Source organism: Photinus pyralis, unplaced genomic scaffold, assembly GCF_008802855.1.
Source record: "Photinus pyralis isolate 1611_PpyrPB1 unplaced genomic scaffold, Ppyr1.3 Ppyr1.4_LG2, whole genome shotgun sequence".
In the NCBI taxonomy this organism is placed as follows: domain Eukaryota; kingdom Metazoa; phylum Arthropoda; class Insecta; order Coleoptera; family Lampyridae; genus Photinus; species Photinus pyralis.
This window is the reverse complement of record NW_022170403.1, coordinates 3,582,464-3,606,223: the sequence shown is the minus strand read 5'-3', so window position 1 is coordinate 3,606,223 and position 23,760 is coordinate 3,582,464. Positions and strand designations below refer to the sequence as shown.

At 34.9% G+C, this 23,760-nt stretch overlaps 1 protein-coding gene across 2 annotated transcripts; it reads left to right on the top strand.

The window, feature by feature from the left end:
- Positions 1 to 103: 103 nt before the first annotated feature.
- On the top strand, positions 104 to 23,760 carry LOC116164837 (acyl-CoA Delta(11) desaturase-like). 2 transcript variants are annotated; one of them, XM_031479063.1, is made up of 6 exons: positions 104 to 236; positions 291 to 514; positions 22,750 to 22,877; positions 22,927 to 23,132; positions 23,181 to 23,366; positions 23,419 to 23,760. In XM_031479063.1, exons 2-6 carry the CDS (start codon positions 292 to 294, stop codon positions 23,681 to 23,683), a joined length of 1,008 nt encoding a protein of 335 aa, XP_031334923.1. In that variant the 5' UTR covers positions 104 to 236; position 291; the 3' UTR covers positions 23,684 to 23,760. The 2 variants fall into 2 exon arrangements, with proteins under 2 accessions (XP_031334923.1, XP_031334922.1); XM_031479062.1 differs by having other exon boundaries at positions 22,747 to 22,877.

The following is a 23,760-nucleotide window of genomic DNA, read 5'->3' as shown; positions in this document are numbered from 1 at the left end:
TAAAACGTTTAATTGTTTTATAATGGTGCAATTCAAGATTATAATTTTGTAGAAATAATTCGTTAATTGTAGTTATCTTATGCAAGATTTAAAACTTGCTAAGCTGCGCGCGAAATGTTTGAAGAGAAATTTGTAACGGAGACATAGGCATTTCTCTTCATTATTTCAAACGTCGTGATAGCAATATTAACTAATTAGTTGCCGTGATTGTGAAGATTTGTTAAAATTAAGCTGAGGTGTGTGGGTGCGAACGAAATGGTTTTCAATGTAATTCTGTGGGATTTTTTCAGGATGCTTGGCCAAACTGGTCCGATTTTTGAGTCTGAAAGGAATAATACTGTTGAGATTAAGAAAAGAAGCGTACTTCAAAGTATATTAATTAAGCTCTTGGGTCCTGATGTTGCTCGCGATGTGAAATGGTTTAATGTTGTTTTTCTTTCCATTTTACATGCAATATTTGTATGGAGTGTATTGAACTTCCCGTATATTCGGAGATGGAAGGTTATCTTGTGGGGTGAGTTTAACCTTAAATTTTCAATGTAGCTAGTTGCAAGAATCTTACCAGCTCATTTACGATTAGGGGTAATTTTGGGTTAGTCTAAAAATTAGTTAAATTAAGTAACAACCGCAATTACTTCTTAATTTGTGATGTACTTGCCTATAGGATCAAAAAAACGCTTTTCTCCAAGGACCCTTTTAGTACGTAAATGTTCGTGTGAAGAATTTCGTGAATGTGGTCTGATAATTATGATTCTGTGCATATTACAAATGCAGTAAAATCAAATTTTGATCGTTCAAGAGGTGACCGAAAAGGGGTTCCCAACACGTTTTAGAAACGAAAAATAAAATCGCTTAAATAAAATGAAGAAGAACACAGAGTCATCTAACTCAACACTTTTTATATGGCCTGTTCTGTTGCGAAAAATAATTGTGTGGCCGACTGGTTGACCAAACATCACATCAGCAAAATATCGAAAATGACGAAAATACACGTTAATATTAAAAACGCCATAGTATATAAATTGGAATGTTTACAATCAACAGTTATTTACATAACAAATTGGCATATTGTACCTATACATTCAAGGACGTGCGAAAAACTTACAACAGATATCAATTACCTTTAAATATTATTGGTTCTAAAATTATGATGTAATTGTTTATTGGATACTAAAATTGTCACACTATTGTGACATTGTTTAACGAAAAAAAAGTTGAAAGATTTTGACATATTCTTTTATGTACTTGGTAAATAATTAACAGTAGGTAATCTTCATTTTTAACAATAATTAACAAAACTCTTTTTGACACATGGTTTTTGAGTACGGCCGCCATCTTGAATCTTTACAGGTCTTCCGTTTCCTTTAATATTTTTTTCTAAAATGTGATTATGTAATATAAGTTTTTTATGCTGCTATGTCCAAAAAGTGTACTCTTTAAGAATGTATTGTGATGAAAATTGCTTTAAAAAAATAAGCCCCCTTTTGACCATGCAGGATTTCAAGTATTGGTTTTTTAAATTTTGAATACCATAAAAAGCTTATTCAAAAAACGTTGATTTGAAGAAAAATATTATATTCAGTGTTTCTCACAAAATTTTTACCCTGTGTACATTCGTATAGTAGCCATTGCGTTACTAGAAAACCAAAACCTTCAGAAATGTCTTTTTTTTAATCATACTTTTTGTCTGTCTGTCCGGTATTGGCACTACAACTTTGGATTTTTGGATTTTGCTTTTCACAATCGGTAGCTTAGAATTAACCAAAATATCAAAAAAAATTATGTCGCCACGTTAGTATAACACGCTCGGAGATGGCGCCCAGATGTTACCGACTACATCATGTAGTCTTTGTCCTTAAAGTTGTTAATTACACGGATCCGGTAGGTACATTCCGTTAAAAAAGTATGCCCCCCTTGACATTATACTTTCTCGCCTTCGTATTTCCTTTAGATGTTGTTGTGTTTTATCATGTACACCTCTTTCATGCTTTTTTGAGAATTTCTTCACATCTATTTCGTACCTCGTTTGAACTTATTCTTCACGTTTTATTATCGCACCTCTATTCCATCGCGTTTCTACTCCATACCTACCTCACGACACCTCCACTCCACCTCTCTTTTCACAATTCTTACGTCCTCCTTTTGGCCTCTATGCTTTGCTCCATTACCCAGTACCTTACACCTATTTTTACCACCTGCACGTTAGTTAGGGTGGTATTGCATTGGGGTAAAAATGCCCCCTCCCCACTTTTTTGACGGAAACACAGCTTTTGGGCAGAATCGCACTTGCGCAGGTGTCCGTCTCACCTTGACTTTACAGTATAGGCTCTTATGGTCAACAACGATGCCGAATGTCATTAGAATATGATTTGTAGAAAACGAGCGGATCGGGTTCGATTCTTGGATGATTCCGTTTTTTTAAAATTTTATATATCATTCAGAATTTCTAAATTTCACGAGACTAATGTTGATCGTTGATGAAGGATCTCGCACAGGCCCGCACGACTTGCTATTTCTTGTAGTCTATATAAATAATAATGATTGTTTGTCTGTCTGTATGTCTCTTATGCCTACCTAAATTGCCCATCTGATTGCAGTGAAACTTTGGGGAATAGTTGGATATATGACCGTGAAGGTTTCTGGTTTAGTAAAACACTTCCAGAAATTTGGCAACGGGAACCGCGAAAAACGAGGTTTTACGTTTTACTACTAGAGACATCTATCAATGACACGCAGAAGTAGCGCGAGCAATATTAATTTAAATATGTGACTCTATACACAAGACAGTGGCGACAATAGGTGTCTCATTTTTAATTGGTTGCTGAATCACGTGGTACGAGGCAGCCATTTTGTGGCAAACTTTCAAATTATTTACTTATGTCATGCTTTGTCATGTCATATACAGCGACAGTCACTGTAATGTCATATGTGTTCTTGGTTGTTTCCGTAAGTCGTGCTTATTTATTAGTTTTGAAATATTTTTTTAAGCGAAAACCGTGCATCGGATTGAAAAAATCAAAGGGATCAAATTTGCTTAGAAATAATTGGGGATTTCAAGAATAAATTTTATTTTCAGAGAAATCAGTGGCGTACCATCATTGCCTGCATGTGAAATTCCGTACGAACGCCACTGGTGGAAATTAAAAAAATGTGGTACGTTAAAAAATGCCTCTGGATACATAGTACATTCATGCCAAATTTCATTAAAATATCTAAAGTGGTATTACAGATATTAATAATAAATGATTTATTTTTGAAAACTTTACCACCCTGTATCTCAAAAGTTAAGTTAGGACATAGGTTCATTATGAAGTTTTCTTTTTAAAATAGACCCAAAAATCGCTCCCTTAAATATTGACATTCAATTATGAAACACCCTGTTCCTGTATAATATACACTGTGTCCAAGATAAGTGTGTCTATCATGGGAAGCTCTGAAACCGTAGAAGATACGACGATGGGCAAATTTGAGAAAATATGCGCAAAGAAAGGGTTATTATCATAATTTAAAGAAAACCAGAAAATTCCCACTATTTCTGAAGAAATATGCTGATTTCGTTTTTATTTGAACAAATACTAAAAAATAAAGCCACTTTCTCATTACCACGTTGTGAGTTCTACAGGACAGGGCTGAGAGATTTTCAATGCAACGTTTTGTTTCGGAGAAATCATCCACTTCATTTTTTATATCGCCCGTAAAAAAGTACATACCTACTGTATTGAGTAGCATTTTCTACTTTTTCTGAGTTATCTCTGAGTAGTCGGAATGTTCTGATTTTCTTAATAACCTTTTAAGTGTGCATTTTTTGTCTAACTTGACCATTGTCGTATCTTTTATATGGTTTCGGAGATCCCCAATGATAGACATCCTTATCTTGGTAACAGTTCACACAGTGTATATCTTTCATTTTTATCACACACTGATAATAATTTGTTATCAAATTTATCTTCATTCACAAGGTAAACCTTTAGCTACCATCGCTGGATAACAGAAGTTCATTTTTTTTACCTCGAAACTGGAAAATAAAATGGTGAAAATCGCAAGACCGCTTTTATACTTTTTGTATACGCCCCCTTAAACCTTGAAGCAAAACGAAATTAGCAATAATTACTGCAGCTATTTCTCTCAGAAGAATCGGTGGAATCGAACTCTTCTTCTGCATACTTGTCTCTAAAAATAATCGCCCAAGGTGTCAATTAACACGTGCAACGTTCTTGAAGTTTTCCTGAGCCTGAATTATTCTTAAAGTACGTGGGAATATTTTGAGTAAGAGCTTTCAGGGGTACATTTTCCGAGCCGAATTACTCGTTCCTTTTATAAGCGACTTTTATTTTGATTTTGACTAGAGAATGCAATTGTAGTGTAATTGGTATACAGGGTGAACATTTTGTCTGGAATAGCTTCAAAATAAAATTTTTTTTAAAGAAGCTTTTTATGTTATCTAAAATTATACAAAGGCACGCACTTGAAATTTGTGGTGAGTGGCGTACTTCTGCATTGTCAAAGAAAAAATATTTTTTAAATAGCAACCACTGCTAGTCGAATTAAAAAGTATGTACGGTCGAGTTTGAAGCTTAATAGGAAAATAACCCTTTAGCCAATTTTAATGAACCTGGTATCAACTTAAAGCTTGTTTTAAATCTACATTATTTAAGCTTTTTTTTAAAGTAACATTTAAGTACTATTTCAGCGCGAGAACGCATAAAAGTGACCGTTTTTTTGAGGTTTGCTGCGCCAACACATCATCGAGATTTTGTTTGATTCTTTCACGATTTCTTGCATACTTCTTCAAATTTAATGGTCATTTTCACGTGTTTTGTCTTCACGGCTTCCTCTTTTGGATCTACCTTATTAACACTTGTTTCATCCTTTCTTTTCCCTTTCCTCCTGGAGTTCCGTTTCCACCACGCATCCTTTCTTTTTACGCTTCTTTCTTTCACATACCGTCCTTTTACCACTTACACTTACTTTAAACCTCTTTAATACCTCCGTCATGATTTCTTTAGATCTCTTTCCTTAATGCATTGTTTCTGCAGGTCTTCTTCCTGTATGTTTTACGCCTTTCTTTATACCTCTTTTCTTTAAAGTTTCTTCGTCGCCTTTTACTTTATGTCTTTTTCTTCCAAGTCATTTTTAAATATCCTTACCGTTTTTCAAACACTTCCCCACATCCCTTTACAGTTTTCACCAAACGCTCTACACCTTCATGCTTCTTCACTTCCCCCATTCACGACTTATTTACCCTTCCACTCGTTTGGTCACGATCTCATTTCCTGCACGTGTTTTTTCAGTTATTTCATTAACAACTAAATTCTTAATCCTTCAAGCCTCCTCCTTCAAACTTCGCCAATCTCTATTCTCCACCTCTTTCGTACCTCATTCAAACTTATTCTTCACGTCTTATTATCGCAGCTCTTTTCCATCGCGCATCTACTCCATACCTACCTCACGACACCTCCACGTCTCTATTTACAATTCTTGCGTCTTTGTCTTACATTGATTTTTCTTCAAACCTCATTTTTTAGCCTCTTGTTAGTCCCTATGCTTCGCTCTTTTACACAGTACCTTCTACCCATTTTTATCACCCGCACGTTAGTAAGGGAGGTATTGCATTGGGGAAAAAATGCCCCCCCCCCCACTTATTTGACGAAAATACTCGTTTTGAAGCACCAGTAATCCGAATCAAACAGAATCTCGATCTGTCGGTCTGTACCGTCAGTTCCGGCTAAATACCTGAACCAATTGGAGTCAAATTTAGTACCTACACATATTCTTACATAGTAAGATGAATAGTAAGATCTGAAAACCTTTGGGGCAGAATCGCGCATGCACAGGTGTGGGGGTGGTATCTGTGCTTCCCACAGCAAAATTCCTTCGCGTTGTTCTTTTCACACCACTCTCCTCTACCCGCCTTCCGTTATACGAGGGGTCATTTTTATATTCCAGGACTAGGCATGAAAACAAAAGACTAATGCAATAACAACATTTTATTTTTCATTAGTTCCCCTGCTTTTGAATACAGGTATAACACCGTTTCAAAAAGGGGCAATCAGGGAGGGCAATCATCCTCGTATGCAGGCAACATTTCTTCAAGAGTAACTGGACATTATCCTCGTTTTGTAAGGAATTTTATAACGCCCTGGTATTCAATCTTATTCATTTCGATACATATACAACGCGCGACTACACAATCTGGCAGATAATAAATTAAAAATGTTGCAATTGTTTTGTAAATTGCCACACAAGTTACTAATGTACTATGCGATCAAAAATGAGTTGCTGTCGAGTTACCTTTGGAATTTTTGTTTACATGAGAAATCGTATTTAACTTGAACTTCCAAAGGCGACTCGACAGCAACTCATTTTTGATCGCCCGTTATATCTATGTGATTAAAAAACAGCAATTGCATCAAAATTTAAACATCTATTTTTTACGTCCTTTCACACTTTTATTACCTATTTACACTTATTTTGCCCTTAAGCAAAATTTAGCACATGCGGGTCAAAAAGATTCGTGCGTGCGCAGGTGTGCGGGCGGGGTCTGTGGTAGACACAGCAAACCAGGTTTACTAATTTGAATAACGTGTGGAAACAGCATCGTAGCAAAAGAAGGGACTTTTCACTTTCTTTGGTTTTTTGATAATAGCTCGACAACTATGCGTTTTTTAAATGAGATCACTAATAACTTAAATATATATAAATAAATTTGCGACATTTTGGGTTTAGAAAAATTGCTCTGGCACCTGAGACAAGAAAAATCTTAACGATTAATTAATTAATTCATGCGGAAACAGCGCAACGCTAACTTTCTTATTTCTTCTTATAAAATGCGCGAATGCGTCCTAAAGCCAATTTTCCTTTTTATTGAGATATTTCTTTGAAATTTTAACCATAGATGCATATTGTAACAATCAGAAACTGCGCAATGTCAACTTTTTTATTTATAAAGGTATTTTTTTAAATTTTTCCCCAAAAGTAGTAAAAGCAAACATATCGCATATTTTAAACATTAAAGGACGTTTCTTTGAAATATTTAGATGAAAAACAAATTGAAACGCGCAGATAACGAAAATAAAACTCATTTTTCAAAAAATAAAATGCGCTATTGCGGGTGTTTTCCCGTCCGTCCCTCCATCCATCCGTGTGAAAGAGTAGCAATCAGTACTGGAAAGTCGTAGACATTTCATTGGTATATATAGGTCTCCCATTCAGAGCGAAATTTTTTTTTATTTCGAGATGAATTTGGGCAAAATTTTCAATTCACCAATTTCGTTGTGGGAATGGCAAAACACATTGACTTATTGGTACAAAAGAATTAAGTTTTGTGCTTTTCCTGTTGTTGTTATAGAGCAGAATCTTCGTTTACACAAAATTTCGATTCGGAAACTAAACAATGCCTTGCCTTGATGCACAATAACTAACTAATGTGCTCGTTCTGTCTTGGTCACTTTTTGAGCAATTTCCTCGGGAAAACAGCAAAAACGAAACATTTCGAATTCTCTTTATTTGAAAAAAAAATGTATTTATATAGCTACCATTCAATTTTTTTACGTACTTCGCGTTATAGTTTATGGGAGGGGTAAATTATTAACAGTTCTTTCGTAAGCTCTAAATGTACCTCCATGGGCAAAGCGTTGGATTCTGTTAATCCTTGGTATGCAACGATCCATTTCGGGTGCATAAGTCAAAGTGGTGTAATAGTTATTTACATATGAGTATGGTAAATCAAGGTTTACGTTAACAAGTGAGATGTTTACTGCCGAAGCGTAGCTGAGGCAGGAATTTCGAAACGAGTAACGTTAACTGATATAACATACAAATAATGTAAAACATTTTATTTCATAGGTACCACTCTTTTTAGCGCATTTTTGAAAAAAATACGCTATTATATTCGTTATTGCTGGCAGGCCGGCTGTCCGCGTGAGTTCTCCACAACTACAATAGCTAGAGAATTCAAATTTTCACTAAAAGCTTTCTGCTATAGTGTAGATGTGCAGGCACTAGTATATTTTGAGTTAGATTACTTGTGAGATCGATAATTGATGAAAATAAATTCGATATGGGTTTCGGAGGTGCTATAATTTTACCGTTAGATAGCGCTACCAGTATAAAAACTTATTATTTACTTTGTGATTTGTTTTACAAAATGAAGACGTACCGTCAATTGAAATTAACTAAAATTAATTATTTAACGCAGCCAAAATTACTCGTGAGATCGATAATTTTAAACTTCGCTAATAAAATACTGACCTGCATTACCAAAAATGCGCTTTAATCATGCATATGCTGATTTACAACTTGTTTCTATTAAAATGCCATACAATTTTTGATTAGAATGTTGTACGCATTCAAATGAAAGCAAAAGTTGATCACTTGATTTGTTTGATCTGACAGTAGTTTGACACATTAATATATAGGTTAAATTTATTATTATTAAATGGTAAAATACCATTTACCAGACTCAAATAATAATAATAATAATAATAATGTCTTTATTCAACAAGCTAAATAAAAATAATTGTAAACACAACATACAAAACAATAAAATTAAAAAAACTCATATGCTTGTTGAACCCCAAGGCGAAGTTCAGGTTGGTCACAAGTAACCTCCTGCTCTTCCACTTAACCTTGTTTCAATATATATATTTTTATAGATCACCACTTCTAAGTAAATCTACCAATTGACTTTTTCCCTAAATACATTAAAATGCTCTCCTTAGTTTGTGTTGCATTTTTCTGTTTCAGTACTAAAACCAACTATCGTACCAAATGTTTGAAAAATAGTCTCTTGAATGTCTTGTGATCCAAAGTGCTACATTTTAGAACAGATGGAACAGAATTATAAACATATGCGACGTAATAAACAAATGACCGGCGAAAAGATGATAGAGAGTGACGAGGTATTGACAATAAACCGCGGTGCCTTAAATTTAAATGATGTACATCTGTTCTAAATTGAATTAGGCCATATAGGTAAGGTGGAGAGTAATAATTATTTTCCGAAAAAAGCATGCCGCATGCAACAGCCGTCGATCGCTCATTTTCAACCAACCCACATCTTTCAACTTATGTGAACTATGCTCTCGCTTTTTGATACCGAAGATAAGCCGTAAACATGAATTTTGTACTTTCTGGATTCGCTTAATATCCACACTATCAATACAAGGACCATAAACAGTATCACAGTATGTGAAATGAGAAAGTACCAAAGAATTACAGAGCATCGCCTTTGTTTTTTGCCCTAATATTTGCCGATTACTGTAAATAATTTTTAAGTTGTAATAAGCCTTTCTAATGCACTCATTAACATGCTGTTTAAATTTTAGGTTAGTATCTAGTTTAAGCCCTAAGTTACGCGACACGTCTGAGCACTGTAAGTTCACATCGTCAATTTTGATATTTAAAGATTTCAGCGCTTTTTCACGCTCTTTCGCTCTACCAAAAACCATAAGCTTTGATTTGCTAGGATTTACTAGCAAGGAATGCTTACTACTCGTGCCAATTATCGATTTTAGATCTTTATTAACCTTTTCGCTTGCATCTTTCCCACTAGAAGCATCAAAAACGTATGAAATTTGCGTGTCATCTGCAAACATGTGACATTGGCAAAATTTTAATGACCGGTGAAAACTAGATGTGTAAATTATGAATAAGAGTGGACCCAATATAGAACCTTGAGGTACTCCTGAAGAGATGGGCAATTGACTTGAGCGTAGGTCATTTAAATGGACAATTTGTGACCTATTTGAGATAAACATCGACACCAGGTTGATAGATGCAGCGGTAAAACCAACATATTTCAATATTGATAGCAAAATTTTATGATCTATCGTGTCAAATGCTTTGCTGTAATCCAACAGAATTAACAAATATATTTCGTTACGTTCAATTGCAGTACAAATTTGATTAGTCACCAACTGCAATAAGGTTGCACAGCTGAAGCCTGAACGGAATCCAGATTGAGTGTCCGGAAGTATGTTATTTAAGGAAAGATACTGCTTTATCTGGGAAGCCATTATTTTTTCTAAAATTTTAGAAAGTGCGGGAAGAATACTTATAGGCCTCAATTCTTTAAGTTCAGTAGGATTCGGCGTTTTTGGTAAAGGTAACACTAATGCAGTTTTCCATATTTCAGGAAATACACTATTTTCCAAACAAAAATTGTAAATATGTGTTAAATACGGTATAATTACAGGGCAACATAAACGTATAATTGAGATGCTTATATTGTCGATTCCTACAGCATTAGATCCGATAGATTGTATTATTTTTTCCACCACTTCTTCCGTGACAGTTTGAAACTCAAATGGGTCTGGGAAAGCGGCGATTACTAGATAGTATGAAATAAAGAGCAAATCCACGGGGAAGTCAAATATCCCATAGGTCGTTAAAATTTCTTCGTTTCCAGAAATAGTTATTTGTGTACCAAGGCCGTAAAAGTGATCTTTTTTGGCCGAAGCTGCTGTTTGTGGCCGAGGCGGTAGCCGAGGCCGCAATTCAGATGAGGCCTAACAAATCACTTTTGGCCAAGGTGCACACAACATTTTTTAGGCGATCATCAAAAAAGAATTCAAAAATTTGCTCATAAACATCTTTTTTCTGAAAATCATAGTTATCTTAGACAATTAAAAACAAAGCATTTCCTGTCATATGTAATTATAATTAGCATCTTTGCGTGTGTTTTTTGCGTATCAAAATGGGTGATAGCGACAGTTCAGATACCCCAAATGAAATTTTGGAAGCTGCAAGCGTTGCGACCCTAAGTCATAGACTCATATATGATATAAGAGCAGGCGTTTGAGAGTAAAAGTACAATCGCAACTTCCTCCGTTGTACAAAATTTTAATAATGCAATAGGTCTTTCGTAACTGTGGCTTCCAAGACCTTATAGTTAACATGCTGTACAATTATTAGAAACCTGATTACCTACTTTGATGGTAGGTATAGGCAGCTACTTGTGTTCTCGGTTAATTGCTGGTGATTCTTCGTATAATAATGTAAGCAATAACATCTTCCTCATATTTTGGTTCAACACTTCAAAAAGGTCTGCAAGCAGCAAAGATTGAAACGTCAAACTATAATTTTAAATGTGAACATTGTGATTATGCAAAATAGTGTGAAACATTCCTACAAGTCCGAAAATGGAAAAAACGCACGTGGATGGCCCAATCCTTGATGGGGCTAGACCAGATAGACGCTTTGTATCAAACAGATTACTGTTTCTCACACATCAGTTTCAAATAAGTAGGTACAGTTTGACAGATGTGTACAATAAAGTAAAGTTTGACAGAAGCGTACAATAAAGTTAAACTTTATGGCCGCAAAAGCGACTACAAAATCAACGTTTTTGTGATGATAGCCTAAAAAAAGATTTTTGATAGTCCAGTAGAACATTACACATAGAAAACTGGAGCATTGCTTGAAGTTGATGTTAGGACCGTGGTAATAATCTACATACATTTGCGAATATGAATAATATGTAAAAGTGGCGGAAAACCGTGCTTTTTCACCAAATAGCTCAAAAACTATTCATTTTTCAAAGAGAACACAAATAACAATAAATTTTAGCAAATAAATTAGAATCTTAAATACTTACTGTAAGAGATAACAGGCGCTAGAGAAGGTGTACATAATTAAACCCAAAAATATATACTTATAAATAACTATTTTGTAAGATAATAACAATTATGCTTTAGAATGATAATAATTAAAGTACAGACGAAAAGAGGCGATGTCAAACTTTCGCGAATCGATTTCAACCAGTTCATGGATCAGTGCTATTGAATATGAGCCGGATCAAAAGTCTGGTTTCCGAATACGAGCCGAGTGTCAACAAATTCGCTTACTGAAAATCGTATTCGATTCTTCGTATCTTGTTTTTGTTTATGATACATCATTAAGTTTTTCGTTTCAATGTTATATGCGTTCTAATAAAAAAAAAAGTAGTAAACAACAATAAACGACGTCAACACACAACCAGTAGGTAAGTCTCGTGCTTTTAAAGGACGTAGGTATACGTAATCGAAATATCACAAGTAATGTTAAGGTGCCATTTATAGGTGTTTTGGAAAAAAACCCAAGCAATTTCTAGTACCTATATGCGAACAAAAATAAATAAATAAAATTTTAGATTCATTTGGACTTGCGACTATACGGCTCTTACACAATTTTGCATTTTCAAATTTCAAATTCAAACAATTTTAGTTGCAGTTGACGTCCATTTTGCAAACTGAACTTTCACCTGTCTCAATTACTTTTCTCCAGCGTTCGAAGTGCCCGCGAATTATTTACTTACGTGAGAGTGGAGTGGTAATTGAAATTCTAACACATTATGTTAATTAATAAGGATCTAGTTAACTATCCATTTATTTGCCTAAATAAACTTAATTACCTACTTCCCCTTTTAATTGAAGATGAAACTTGAACGCAATATTCGAGATTTCCAAAAGGTTGCGTAAATTCACGAAGGCAATAAACTTTCACTGACTATTTACTAACTACGCTTTTATAGCTCTGTATATTTTGCCGGGTGTTAATTTAGGTGGAGGTTGAATGCTTTGATTACCATTTTACTGGTATTGAATGAAGAAACAAAGAAATTTAGTAGTGCCGCCGTTTAGGAAGGTTTTACGCTAGGATGCACCGGTTATTGTATGGGTACAATTGTAAGCATTGCAATTTATATGTGAAATAAAAGAGTGGCCATCCAAAAATATGGATAAATAGACCGGTCTTTCATTTTTTACTTAATTGCTGTATACGGTAGCACCAAATTATATGATCGCCAAAATTCGCCAAGTTCGTCTCACATTCTCCTAGAAATCCCTAAAATGTCAGAAAGCTTGCAAAATACTTTTTTTAATTAATTTATTACTCCTGGGGTCAGAAATTAAGGATTTTGTAAGACAATTTGAGTATGGCGTGGTAATAGGTATATTAGGTACTTATAGTAATGAAGAATTCAGATTAGCTTGCCCCAAAAACCGATGGATGTGTTGAAATTTTTGGAGAATGGTGAGTTAGGTTTGATCAAGGATCCCGAACTCCTTCATAGTTTTGTGCTGTTGGCAGTTTGCCCATCTATCCGTCCGTTTTGCACGATAACTCTTTTTAAATGTAGCCGATCATATTGAAATTTGTTGTATAGGTACTGGACTTCAAGTGAATCGGGAAGGGGAATCATGAATTATTAAAATAATAGGGATCGATGTATATGTCATTGACAATATTATATAATTCACTTCGTTTCTAAAATAAACCATCATAGAGCTTCTAAAAAAGCGGCAGAGCACCTCGGTGTGACCCCACGGAGTCATTGGATTTGGCCCATTTTCAATTGGCTTGTTACATGTGGTATATAATAATAATAATAACATATATTTACCCAACAGCATAAGACCAATAACAGGGCAAAACCTTCATAAGCTATAACATGCTAACCATAATGCTTAAGGAAAATTAAGTAGGTATGTAGTAAATTAAATCTAATCAATTTTAATACAATTGACAAAAACAAAAATTTGGAAATTTTAAAAAACAATCTAATGAGGTACAAATACATTCTTAGCAGATTCTAAGATGTGACTTATAAAGTCGTTGTGGATATCAAGTAAATCACAGATAAGGTTGGGTCTAGAGCACATTAAATGGACAGGAGCTCTTGGTAGTAAATTTGTACGAGATTGGGAGACATAAAATGCATCAAACAGCCTAGGCACACGAAAATTAATACATGCTAAAAGTTGAGGGCAGTCAGTAATATTGTTTAGTAATTTATATATATAAGAAAGTAAGACAAATTATAATTTTCCTAAATTTGCAAGATGTCAAAGGATTTTCATGTCATTTGATAATGATGATGATAATTTGTAATGTGCCAATCTCAAATTGTATCTGTTAACTCCTTGACGCTACGGCCTGAAGATGATAATTAATCGAAATCGATCGCCTAAAGAAAATCAATAAATAAATTTTACTTGAGTACATGAAAATCCTTTACCACTTTATCAATACATAGGTACTGAAAATGGAACAATACATAGAAAAATTGCAAGATGTCATTTTAAAGGTATTCAATAATGTTCCATGATCAAATCCTTGACGGGGTACGCATCAAACTGCTTTAATCATAAATATTTCAAAAATTTTCTTTGGATATTTTCAACTAAGCTTTTATAATATTTATAGTGGGGGTACCAAATAATTGCGGCGTATTCCAGTCGAGGACGAACTAAGCTAAAATACAAAACCTTTATAACAATCTATATGGAAGTCCCTTGTGCTTCTTATTACAAAGCCTAACATTTTGTACGCAGATTCTGTAACATGATCATTAAATGACATATCTTTATCAAATAACACTCCCAGATCGCGAGTACGTATACATTGGGATAAAGTAATACAGTTCACGGTATACTTGTAATCAATTTTATGTACTTTTCTCGTTACCGACATAGATTTGCATTTGTCTATATTTAATTGTAATTTATTAATTAGACACCAATTGTAGATTGCAAACAAATAATTTTGAAGAGTAATACAATCAGAAATTGTATAAATTGATGAGTAGATTTTTACATCATCGGCAAATAATAGTACATTCGAGGATATTACTTCGTATAAATCATTACAAATATGAGGAATAATAGAGGACCCAAGTTAGAACCTTGGGGAACTCCAGAGGTAGTTATATATACGAGTTGGACTGATAGCCATTGTTCTATTTGTTAAATATGACTTAATAAGGGCGACAAAGTGATCAGAAAAACCCACCCCTGCTAATTTGTGCAACAATATGTTATGGTGCACTCGATCAAATGCCTTACTAAAGTCTGTAAATATTGTATCAACTTGACCTTGGTTATCCAAAACCTCATGGCAATACTGTGAATAACAGCTGAGGTTAGTGATGGTAGAGCGATTTTGCACAAATCCATGTTGATAAGATGGTTATTATGGGTTTAAGATTATTGTACATTAATCGTTGCGTTACAATTCCAAACAATTTAGAAAAATTCGACAAGATTTACGACGATTGAGAACCGCTTTTGAACAAGGGGACAATATGAGTAACCTTCCATCGTTGTGGAAAATATGCATAAGTCTACTGTGTAAAGTTTCAACCGAATAGGTTCAAGCGTTTTCAGAGACAGAGAAGCGTGACCCCACGGGGTCATTGGATTTGACCCATTTTCAATAGGCTTATTACATGTGGCATATAAGTCAACTGCGCAAAGGTTGAATCAAATCGGTCCAAGCATTTGACAGTTATCGTGTTCACGGAAAGACGGACACCATCGACTCCCCTATAAAGCTTGCATCGCTTTGATCTGCCCATCTAGGCTTATTACATGTGGCATATAAGTCAACTGCGCAAAGGTTGAATCAAATCGGTCCAAGCATTTGACAGTTATCGTGTTCACGGAAAGACGGACACCATCGACTCCCCTATAAAGCTTGCATCGCTTTGATCTGCCTCTTAATAATGGATACAAGTGTGTGAAGTTAGCACGGTATTGGAAGTAAGTACTAACGAAATGTTGTGTGCCAATCATTAGTGCTTCGTTTGTGCTGGATTGTGCACAAAAAAGTAACGCAGCACGTTCACTCCTTTTTAAGGTACCTACAGGGTACTCGTTTTCCGTGCCATCTTCACACACAAATGATTCTTTATGCATTTTATTGTGAAAATTGTCAATTTTAACATATTCAAAATCAGCAATTCCGGGCCAGTCAAAATCCAAGATGGCGGTTGAATTTAGTATTTTACATTAAAAAATTTATAACTTTGTTATTTCAATGAAATTTGGCAGATTTTTATTTAAAATTGCGTTCATTTAAATATTTAGCTATAATAGCTATTTAGCTATTAAATATGTAGTTTTAGTTTGAAGTATTAAAGCGGCCACTATTTGAAAATAATGAAGTAAAGTCTAGGGATATTTTTTATACTTTCATTTCACTATATAAATAAACTGATGATAGATATTGAATCACGCAAATTGCCTGTTATACATTAGAGAAAACTTTATTACACATTAGACTTACCTATAAGAACAAAAAATAGTTACCTATTTATTATACAAGGGTAACAAGTTGTAAATCAGCAAGTGCATGATGAAAGCGCATTTTTGGTAATACCTACAGAGCAGTATTTTATTAGCAAAGTTTAAAATTATCGATCTCACGAGTAATCTAACTCCAAATAGACTAGATCCTGCACATCTACACTGTAGCAGAACAGAAAGTGAAAATTTGAAGTCTGTAGCTATTGTAATTGCTGAGATCTCAGTTGGACAGCCAGCCAGCCATAACGAATATAATAGCGTATCTTTTTTTTCTAAAAATGCGCTAAAAAGTATTAGATTTTAGCTCGAGGTAGACTAGAGCTAAAAAAAAGAAAATCTAACATTTTTCCTGTGTATAATACACTATTTTTTTATGACGGGGAAAACGATATATTGAAGTCGTATCGATTTATAGAAATTGGAAGTTTTAAACTGCAGATAGGCTGTTGTACTTCTTGTGACAATACAAACTACTTTGCTAAGGAAACCTTTATAGTCCAGGCTAAATAGCTCTAAAATGATTTATTTTCAAAGAAAATTAGTTACCGGGCTAAACCGGATTTTTCAGGCAGGTGAAATGAATAGAAATTGGGAAAATATAATTAAAACAGCTGAATTTTTCCGCGGGTGAAATTACGGGGGTTGAAATGGGTGGAAAGTGGTATTTTGCAAATTGTGGCAAAACTATTGATTTTAGACGAAAATGTTAAAGTTATAGAGATTAAAAAAATGAGCAACTTTTGTATCTACACTATTTTTACATAACCTCAAATTTTCCTAGAAAAACCGGAAAAACTGTTTTTTTTCGTTTATTATTCTTATTTTTGCGAAAAAATGTCGTAGGGGTTTGAAATTTGGAGGTAACATAGCCTGTTTTATGATAAAACAGAAGATAATTGTTTGGGCCTATAAAGTTGAACCGTTTCCAAGATCTCACGATTTCTGTAAAAAAAATTTTTCAAGGGGATGAAAAATCTATTTTTTTTCATCGTACAGAGGTGCGCGGGGTAGCAAAATTTTCGTAACGACTTACATTTTAATAATCAAAAATAAAAAATATTATTCCAATAGAAAAATTTCAAGAAAAGCAGCAAAAACGGGGGGAACAGTTTTAAGATACACCGTTTTTGACATAGTAGGTGAATAGGCTTTTTTGCAAATAAATTAACGTGTTGGATCCGCGCAAATAAAAAGTTTTGGAAATCTGTCTTCTCTCTCCTCTTTAATGCCACTAAAATATTTTCTTTTGTTTCCCAGTGCCCAACTGCTTTAATTAAAACATCTTTATTGTTTCTTTTTTTCTGCATTTTTACCGCAATAAAAGTAATTTGAAGTAAAATCGAATTCTTTTGCTTCCTGAACAATTTGTTTTTGTTCACTAACTTTTCTTCCTGCCTGTTTTACAGCTGATGGGATTAAGCTGGGCCTGTTGATTGTTAATTTACAGGAATTATGAATAAAATCCTCATAAAGTTTATTCCTGCAGGTTTGACATCTCAAATCATTTGCTTTGGCCGGTAAAACCAACGTTCTTATTGCAGATTTTGCAAGTTTATCAACAGGCCCAACGCAATTGCATCAGCTATAAAACAAGCAGGAAGAAGAGTCAGTGAACAAAAATAAATTGTTCGAGAATCAGGAAGCAAGATACATAATTCGATTTTATTTCGAATTGCTTTTATTGCGGTAAAAATGCAGAAAAAAGAAATAATAAAAATGTTTTAACTAAAACAGTTGAGCATAAGATAACAAAAGAGAATATTTAGGCAAACATTAAAGAGAAGGAAGAAGACAGATTTCGAAAAAATCTATTAAGTCTTCCCGAAAATTTTGCTACCCCGCGCACCTCTGTACGATGAAAAAAAATAGATTTTTCATCCCCTTGAAAAAATTTTTTTACAGAAATCGTGAGATCTTGGAAACGGTTCAACTTTATGGGCCCAAACAATTATCTTCTGTTTTATCATAAAACAAGCTATGTTTTCTCCAAATTTCAAAGCCCTACGACATTTTTTCGCAAAAATAAGAATAAAAAACGAAAAAAACAGTTTTTCCGGTTTTTCTAGGAAAATTGGAGGTTATGTGAAAATAGTGCAGATACAAAAGTTGCTCATTTTTTTAATCTCTATAACTTTTACATTTAACATTTTCGTCTAAAATCAATAGTTTTACCACAATTTGCAAAATACCACTTTCCACCCCTTTCAACCCCCGTGATTTCACCCGCGGAAAAATTCAGCTGTTTTAATTATTTTTTCCCAAATTCTATTCATTCCACCTGCCTGAAAAACCCGGTTTCGCCCGGTAACTAATTTTTTTCACTTATAATTGCACAAGAGGTTTGTATTTTACCGAGTAAATTTGGGTTGTTTAGGTAACGAAAATCTGTTGCCTAGCAATTAGACGAGAAAAACTGTCAACTAATAAAAATGCGACACCGAAGGTGGAGCATTTTTAGGTTGACAGTTTTTCGAGTTCAATTGCTAAAAGGCAACAGATTTGAATTGCAACAACCCAAATTTACTCGGTTTAAATACAAACCTCGAGTGTAATTCGGCAGGACAATTTAACGAACAAGAAATTCACCAAACTAACCAATTATTGACAGACGTCAAACTAGTCATATGGGAAAGGATAATGCGATAATAGGTTCAAAAATGAATAACTGAAAAAACCACTAGTGCATTTTTCGCTGGAAAAGATGCAGGTAACTTTTGCCGCTGTCAAAGTGACAATTGCACTGCGGCTTATGGGATTTTTTATACATGAGTTGAATTGTCATACAAAAATATTATACAGCCTGGACTATTACTCAAATATCTGTCAATTCAGTTTTGTCATTTGATTTAGCCATTTCGAATTTAATGATTGTTTAATAGTTATATTGAATGACATAAAGTTAAAAATGTCTGATTCTGAATTTTCACGGACTTCACCTGAATTAGTAGAAGCAGTGAAAGTAGCTTCACAAAAATTAAATATTTTTACTATGCGAGTATATCCGGGAAAAAAGCTCGGGGAAAAAGTGAGCACTTTTTTCCCGGGGAAAATGTAATTGCATAAAAGGTGACAGTTTGTTACCTGTCAACAGAGATAAAAATAATGTCAAACGTTTTTCCCGTCGCAAAAAACACATTATCTCAAAGTATGGGTCATTTTCCATTCATGAACAAAAATTTAATTGATGACTGTTCCACAATTTATCATATTTAATCTTTACTTGTACGTGTCTATTAATGACAGGATGAATGATCATGTAATTGTCCTAAATGAAAAGGTGCTAATATTGACCTGGGCCGAGCACATCTTCATTATGCACTGATTAATTCAGGCTACCTTCAGCTTTATATCCTTGCCGACAAAGGTCTTTGAATGCAGAAATAGGGTGACCATATGTACGGAATTTTGCTGTATTGTACGGAATTTTGACAATCTGTACAGCGTCGAGCGATGTACAGCCAAACGTACAGCATATACCGTTCAATGAATAATAAGGAGTATGCATATTGCTCCGTTTATTAAAATTGCAACTCAGCCCTGCCATTCCGCGCTTCCGCACAGTGTGGAAAGCAATCAATTCGCGCGACTCGGCAGTCGTCACTCGGTAAGTTCTCACTTCTCACCGTACCTCACCCACCTAGGTCCTAGAGCATGTGATGCGTTATAATGCTGCTCCAGTGATTTTTCGAAAAACGTCTTTTCGTTGAGGTTGAGACCAACTAGAGTCTAGAGTCTAGACTAATCCTGTGTACTCCTCTACTGGTGTTTTTACTATTACATATAACATACTGCCGTTTATTAAATTTTGTAGGTAAGCAGATTCTAACTACATTTTGCATTATTGATGTTTTTTTCAGAAGTGCGCAGTCAGCTAGTCTTCGGCATTATGGCTAGTGGTACTAAGACGTGCAAACTCACTTATCTTTAAAAATAAATGGTCACCCTAGCGTAATATATTTGTTCTTGTCATTTTTTGCGCACAAAAGTTCTATTATTTAATTCCCTTCCTGAAACTGTTTTATTATTTACTGTACAGCATTCATGCTTAAAATATATGGTCACCCTAGGTTATGTAACCCAACGCTCTACGACTGAGCTACACAGTCGGTTTATCTTTACAGCTGCTTCCACGATAACCATCATTTGTAGCTCGAGTTCGACGCCTTTCTATAATACTGTCTGAGGATAGTGTCAACATCTGTTGAGCCTTCACTTCTAGAGATATCAATACTTTCTTCAAAGTGTTCAATTAACTATCCGCTCACAGCTGGAAAAAATCCTTCAACTCCTTCCAATAACGTTTCCATAAAACTTATCAGATTTGATATCTTTAGCTGTTCGTCGTCGTTTCTTCGAAAATAGCTGCATGATCGCAAAAAAGCTGATACGTGATGTTCGTTTTGTGGGCGTCCTAAACCTAATGTAGGTTTCTTTCCAGTTATTTTTTTGCATATTTCGTTCAGGCATTTTGGTACAAAAATTGACGCTACATGACTGATGGCACACACAATCAGCTGCGTGGAGATGAGCTATGAAATATTGTATGCGATCACTAATTGATTTGAAAATGCACCACCGTTTGATAGTTTTACCACAATCGGTTGTCCTAATTTTTTGATGTTCATGAAAGAGGCAGTGAATTTTAAGTACACATTTTTTCCCAAAATGGTGGGCATTGAAATATTTCAAAACTAAATAGCTAAATATTGAAATGGCCGCCATTTTGAAAAAAAAAAAGGTTCAGTGGTTATATTTTTGAATTTTTAGCGCATTTCCATAAAAATAAAAAAACGCGCTATGGTGGCCACTTTGTCCGTCCGTCTGTACGTCCGTCCGATCGCTACTAAATCTTTATCAAAAGCTATTGTTCTACTTTTTTCGATAGTTGGTTCGTTATAGCGTCGAGGATTGTACCAAGGAAGGATTTTTTCTGCGTCTTATTATTAAAAAGGTTATAGAAAAATCAATTTTTTCATATACCTGACCATAATTTTACACCTTTGCCGTTTATTAACGGTTCTCGAGATAGTTTATAATTTTGTGCTTATAAATTCTATACGCAGTGCTAACTTTCTTATTTGTGGACGGATTTTTTTTATTAAATTGCTGAAAACGGCTTTGGCTGGAGTAATTTTTTCGAACAAAGACTGTTAATGTGGAAATGTGCCTTTTGTAAATTGTTTTCGATTACTTTTTGAACTTGTTTAAACGTGTTTACCGAATTTCCTTAATATAAGAAACTTGAAATTTTTAAATGAAAAAGTCGAATTTGGATTTTAATTGATTTCCTGGACACAGTGTGCCCTTCATATACTGTGTTCTGGGGGTTGGGATTAATGGGGATTTTGAATATGTCAAAATAGACACGTTTCACTGTATCATGCAAAAAGAATTATTTATGTTGCAATTTTGCCAAGATCATAATTCATTTTTACCGCACTATGTTCTTTGTCCCCTGCGTTTCCCAGAATAAGTACCTACTACATTTGATCATGTTGGCTCCCCTCCCAGCGATTCTACAATCAGCCTGTGTCATTGCAAAGTCGTTTTGGATTCAAGTTCCTCGACAGCAATACACGACAGTCCTTTTGGATAAAACCAAATTAAGAATTCAGCTAACGACGTACAGAGTAAGTCTTTCTCAAAAGCTACAGGAATAATGTCTTTGGGGAAATGTAGAATTTCAGAGATTCTCCTTATCAGTCTCAGATAAAACAATAAAAATTAAAGGTTCCTAAATTTGAATTTTAGGAAAGAGAGAAAAGATACATAGAAAGAGACCTAGAGTGATAAAATTTCTCCCGAGCAAAAGTGAAGTCACACAGGAGAAAAGAAGTAGAAGAGTAAAATAGAAGAGAGAAGAAAATTGAATTGTTACAGCCAGCTAGAAATTAAAGTAAAATAAATGAACTAATCCCAAAACAAATCCCCCATAATTGCTCAGAAAACAGCGTGTACAGTTTCGGGAAAAAAGCCGTCAGAATTTTCCAACTGATGTTGGAAGGCGCTATTATGGCCACCTTATTCGTCCGTCCGTCCATTCGAGGCGAACTACTCCTACAGTTTCTGGCATCTGAACCAAGAAAAGTCTGGGCGATTAATGTGCGCATGCGCAGGCTGCGCAATGTCAACATTCTTATTTATCGAAATATCTTATTGAAATTTTAATCACAGATGTTAAAGGCAAGCGTATCTTACAGTGTAGACATTAGATGTGCTAACTTCCTTATTTATCAAAATGTTTCTTTGAAATTTTAACGATGTCTGTCTGTCTGTCCGTCCGTCTGTACTTGGAATAAAACCAAATATAACGCCAGCTTCAAAACTTGGTGTTGCGCAAAAACCTAAAAGCTGTTTACAATATACCTACCATCTTCTGCAGATCTGCTAAACTACTTTCTGGAGATCATTTACTTACTGTTACTCTTTCGAGTTGATGTTCTTGAGTCAATACTCAAATTTAATTGCTTTACTCCTAATATGGCATTGTACGTTAACAGAACTTTTCTAAATTGAAGATCTTCTTTTGCCCTCTCTGGGTTCTGGAGTATCACTACGTACCTTTGTTAGTAGAGCGAAGTGACCCTTTGACATATTTTTGTGGACTATACTTACTCAGGTTACGATTAGTGAAATGCGTTTTTACATTGCAATCAATAAATAATATGTTATTTTACAGCAGTCGCCATCGGTGGAATGAATGGATTTGGTATTACAGGTGGAGTGCATCGACTGTGGTCACATCGTTCCTACAAAGCCACGTTACCATTGCGAATCATCTTAATGATATGTTTCACGATGGCCGGTCAGGTGAGCAAATAATCATATTTTTGACGTGCGTAAAGCAATACTAACACAGAATCCCATTCACGACTGGGTCCGAGATCATCGAGTACATCATAAGTACACAGAAACTTCAGCCGATCCTCACAATGCAAAACGAGGCTTCTTTTTCTCCCACGTTGGTTGGTTGATGATGAGGAAACATCCCGATGTCATACGTAGAGGGAAGGAGATCGATATGGACGACGTTTTGGCAGACCCGGTCGTTCAATTTCACGTGAAGTTAGCATATTATAACTCGCCGTAACTGACTAAATGGTCACATTTCAGACACTTCTCCATCTTAAAAATGATGCTTGCTTTTATTATTCCATCGATTGTGCCTCCGCTTTTGTTTGGTGAAGATTGGTTCTGGTCAATTGTAGCGATTTGCGTCTATCGTTACTGCTGCAGTTTAAACTTTACGTGGTTCGTAAACAGCGCGGCACACCTCTGGGGCTACAAACCATACGATAAGTACACATATACCTTTATACTTTTATTCTTCTAGCTAAAAGATCTATTGCAGAAAAATAAATCCGTCAGAAAACTTAGGCGTGTCAATCGTGACGATGGGCGAAGGCTGGCACAATTATCACCATACGTTCCCTTGGGACTACAAAGCGGCTGAACTGGGAAACTACTCGTTCAACTTGACCACTTTTTGGATTGATATGTTTGCAAAAATTGGATGGGCTTATGATTTAAGAGCGCCGTCACGACAGTTCGTGGAAAGGGTGATAATGAAAACGGGAGATGGGTCACATTCAATATCGCGACTTGTAACCAAATAATTTGCGTTGTAAGTAGCTTAGGTACTTATTGTAAATATTCAGAATATCTTTTTTTTAATAAAATGTATTAACCTTCA

Bases quoted from the DNA above. Each gene is read 5' to 3' on its own strand.
- LOC116164837 (XM_031479062.1), top strand. From the start codon at position 292: ATGCTTGGCCAAACTGGTCCGATTTTTGAGTCTGAAAGGAATAATACT. The intron at 22,878-22,926 runs GTGAGCAAATAA...ATACTAACACAG, and splicing joins GTTTCACGATGGCCGGTCAG to AATCCCATTCACGACTGGGT. The intron at 23,367-23,418 runs GTACACATATAC...GATCTATTGCAG, and splicing joins GGCTACAAACCATACGATAA to AAAAATAAATCCGTCAGAAA.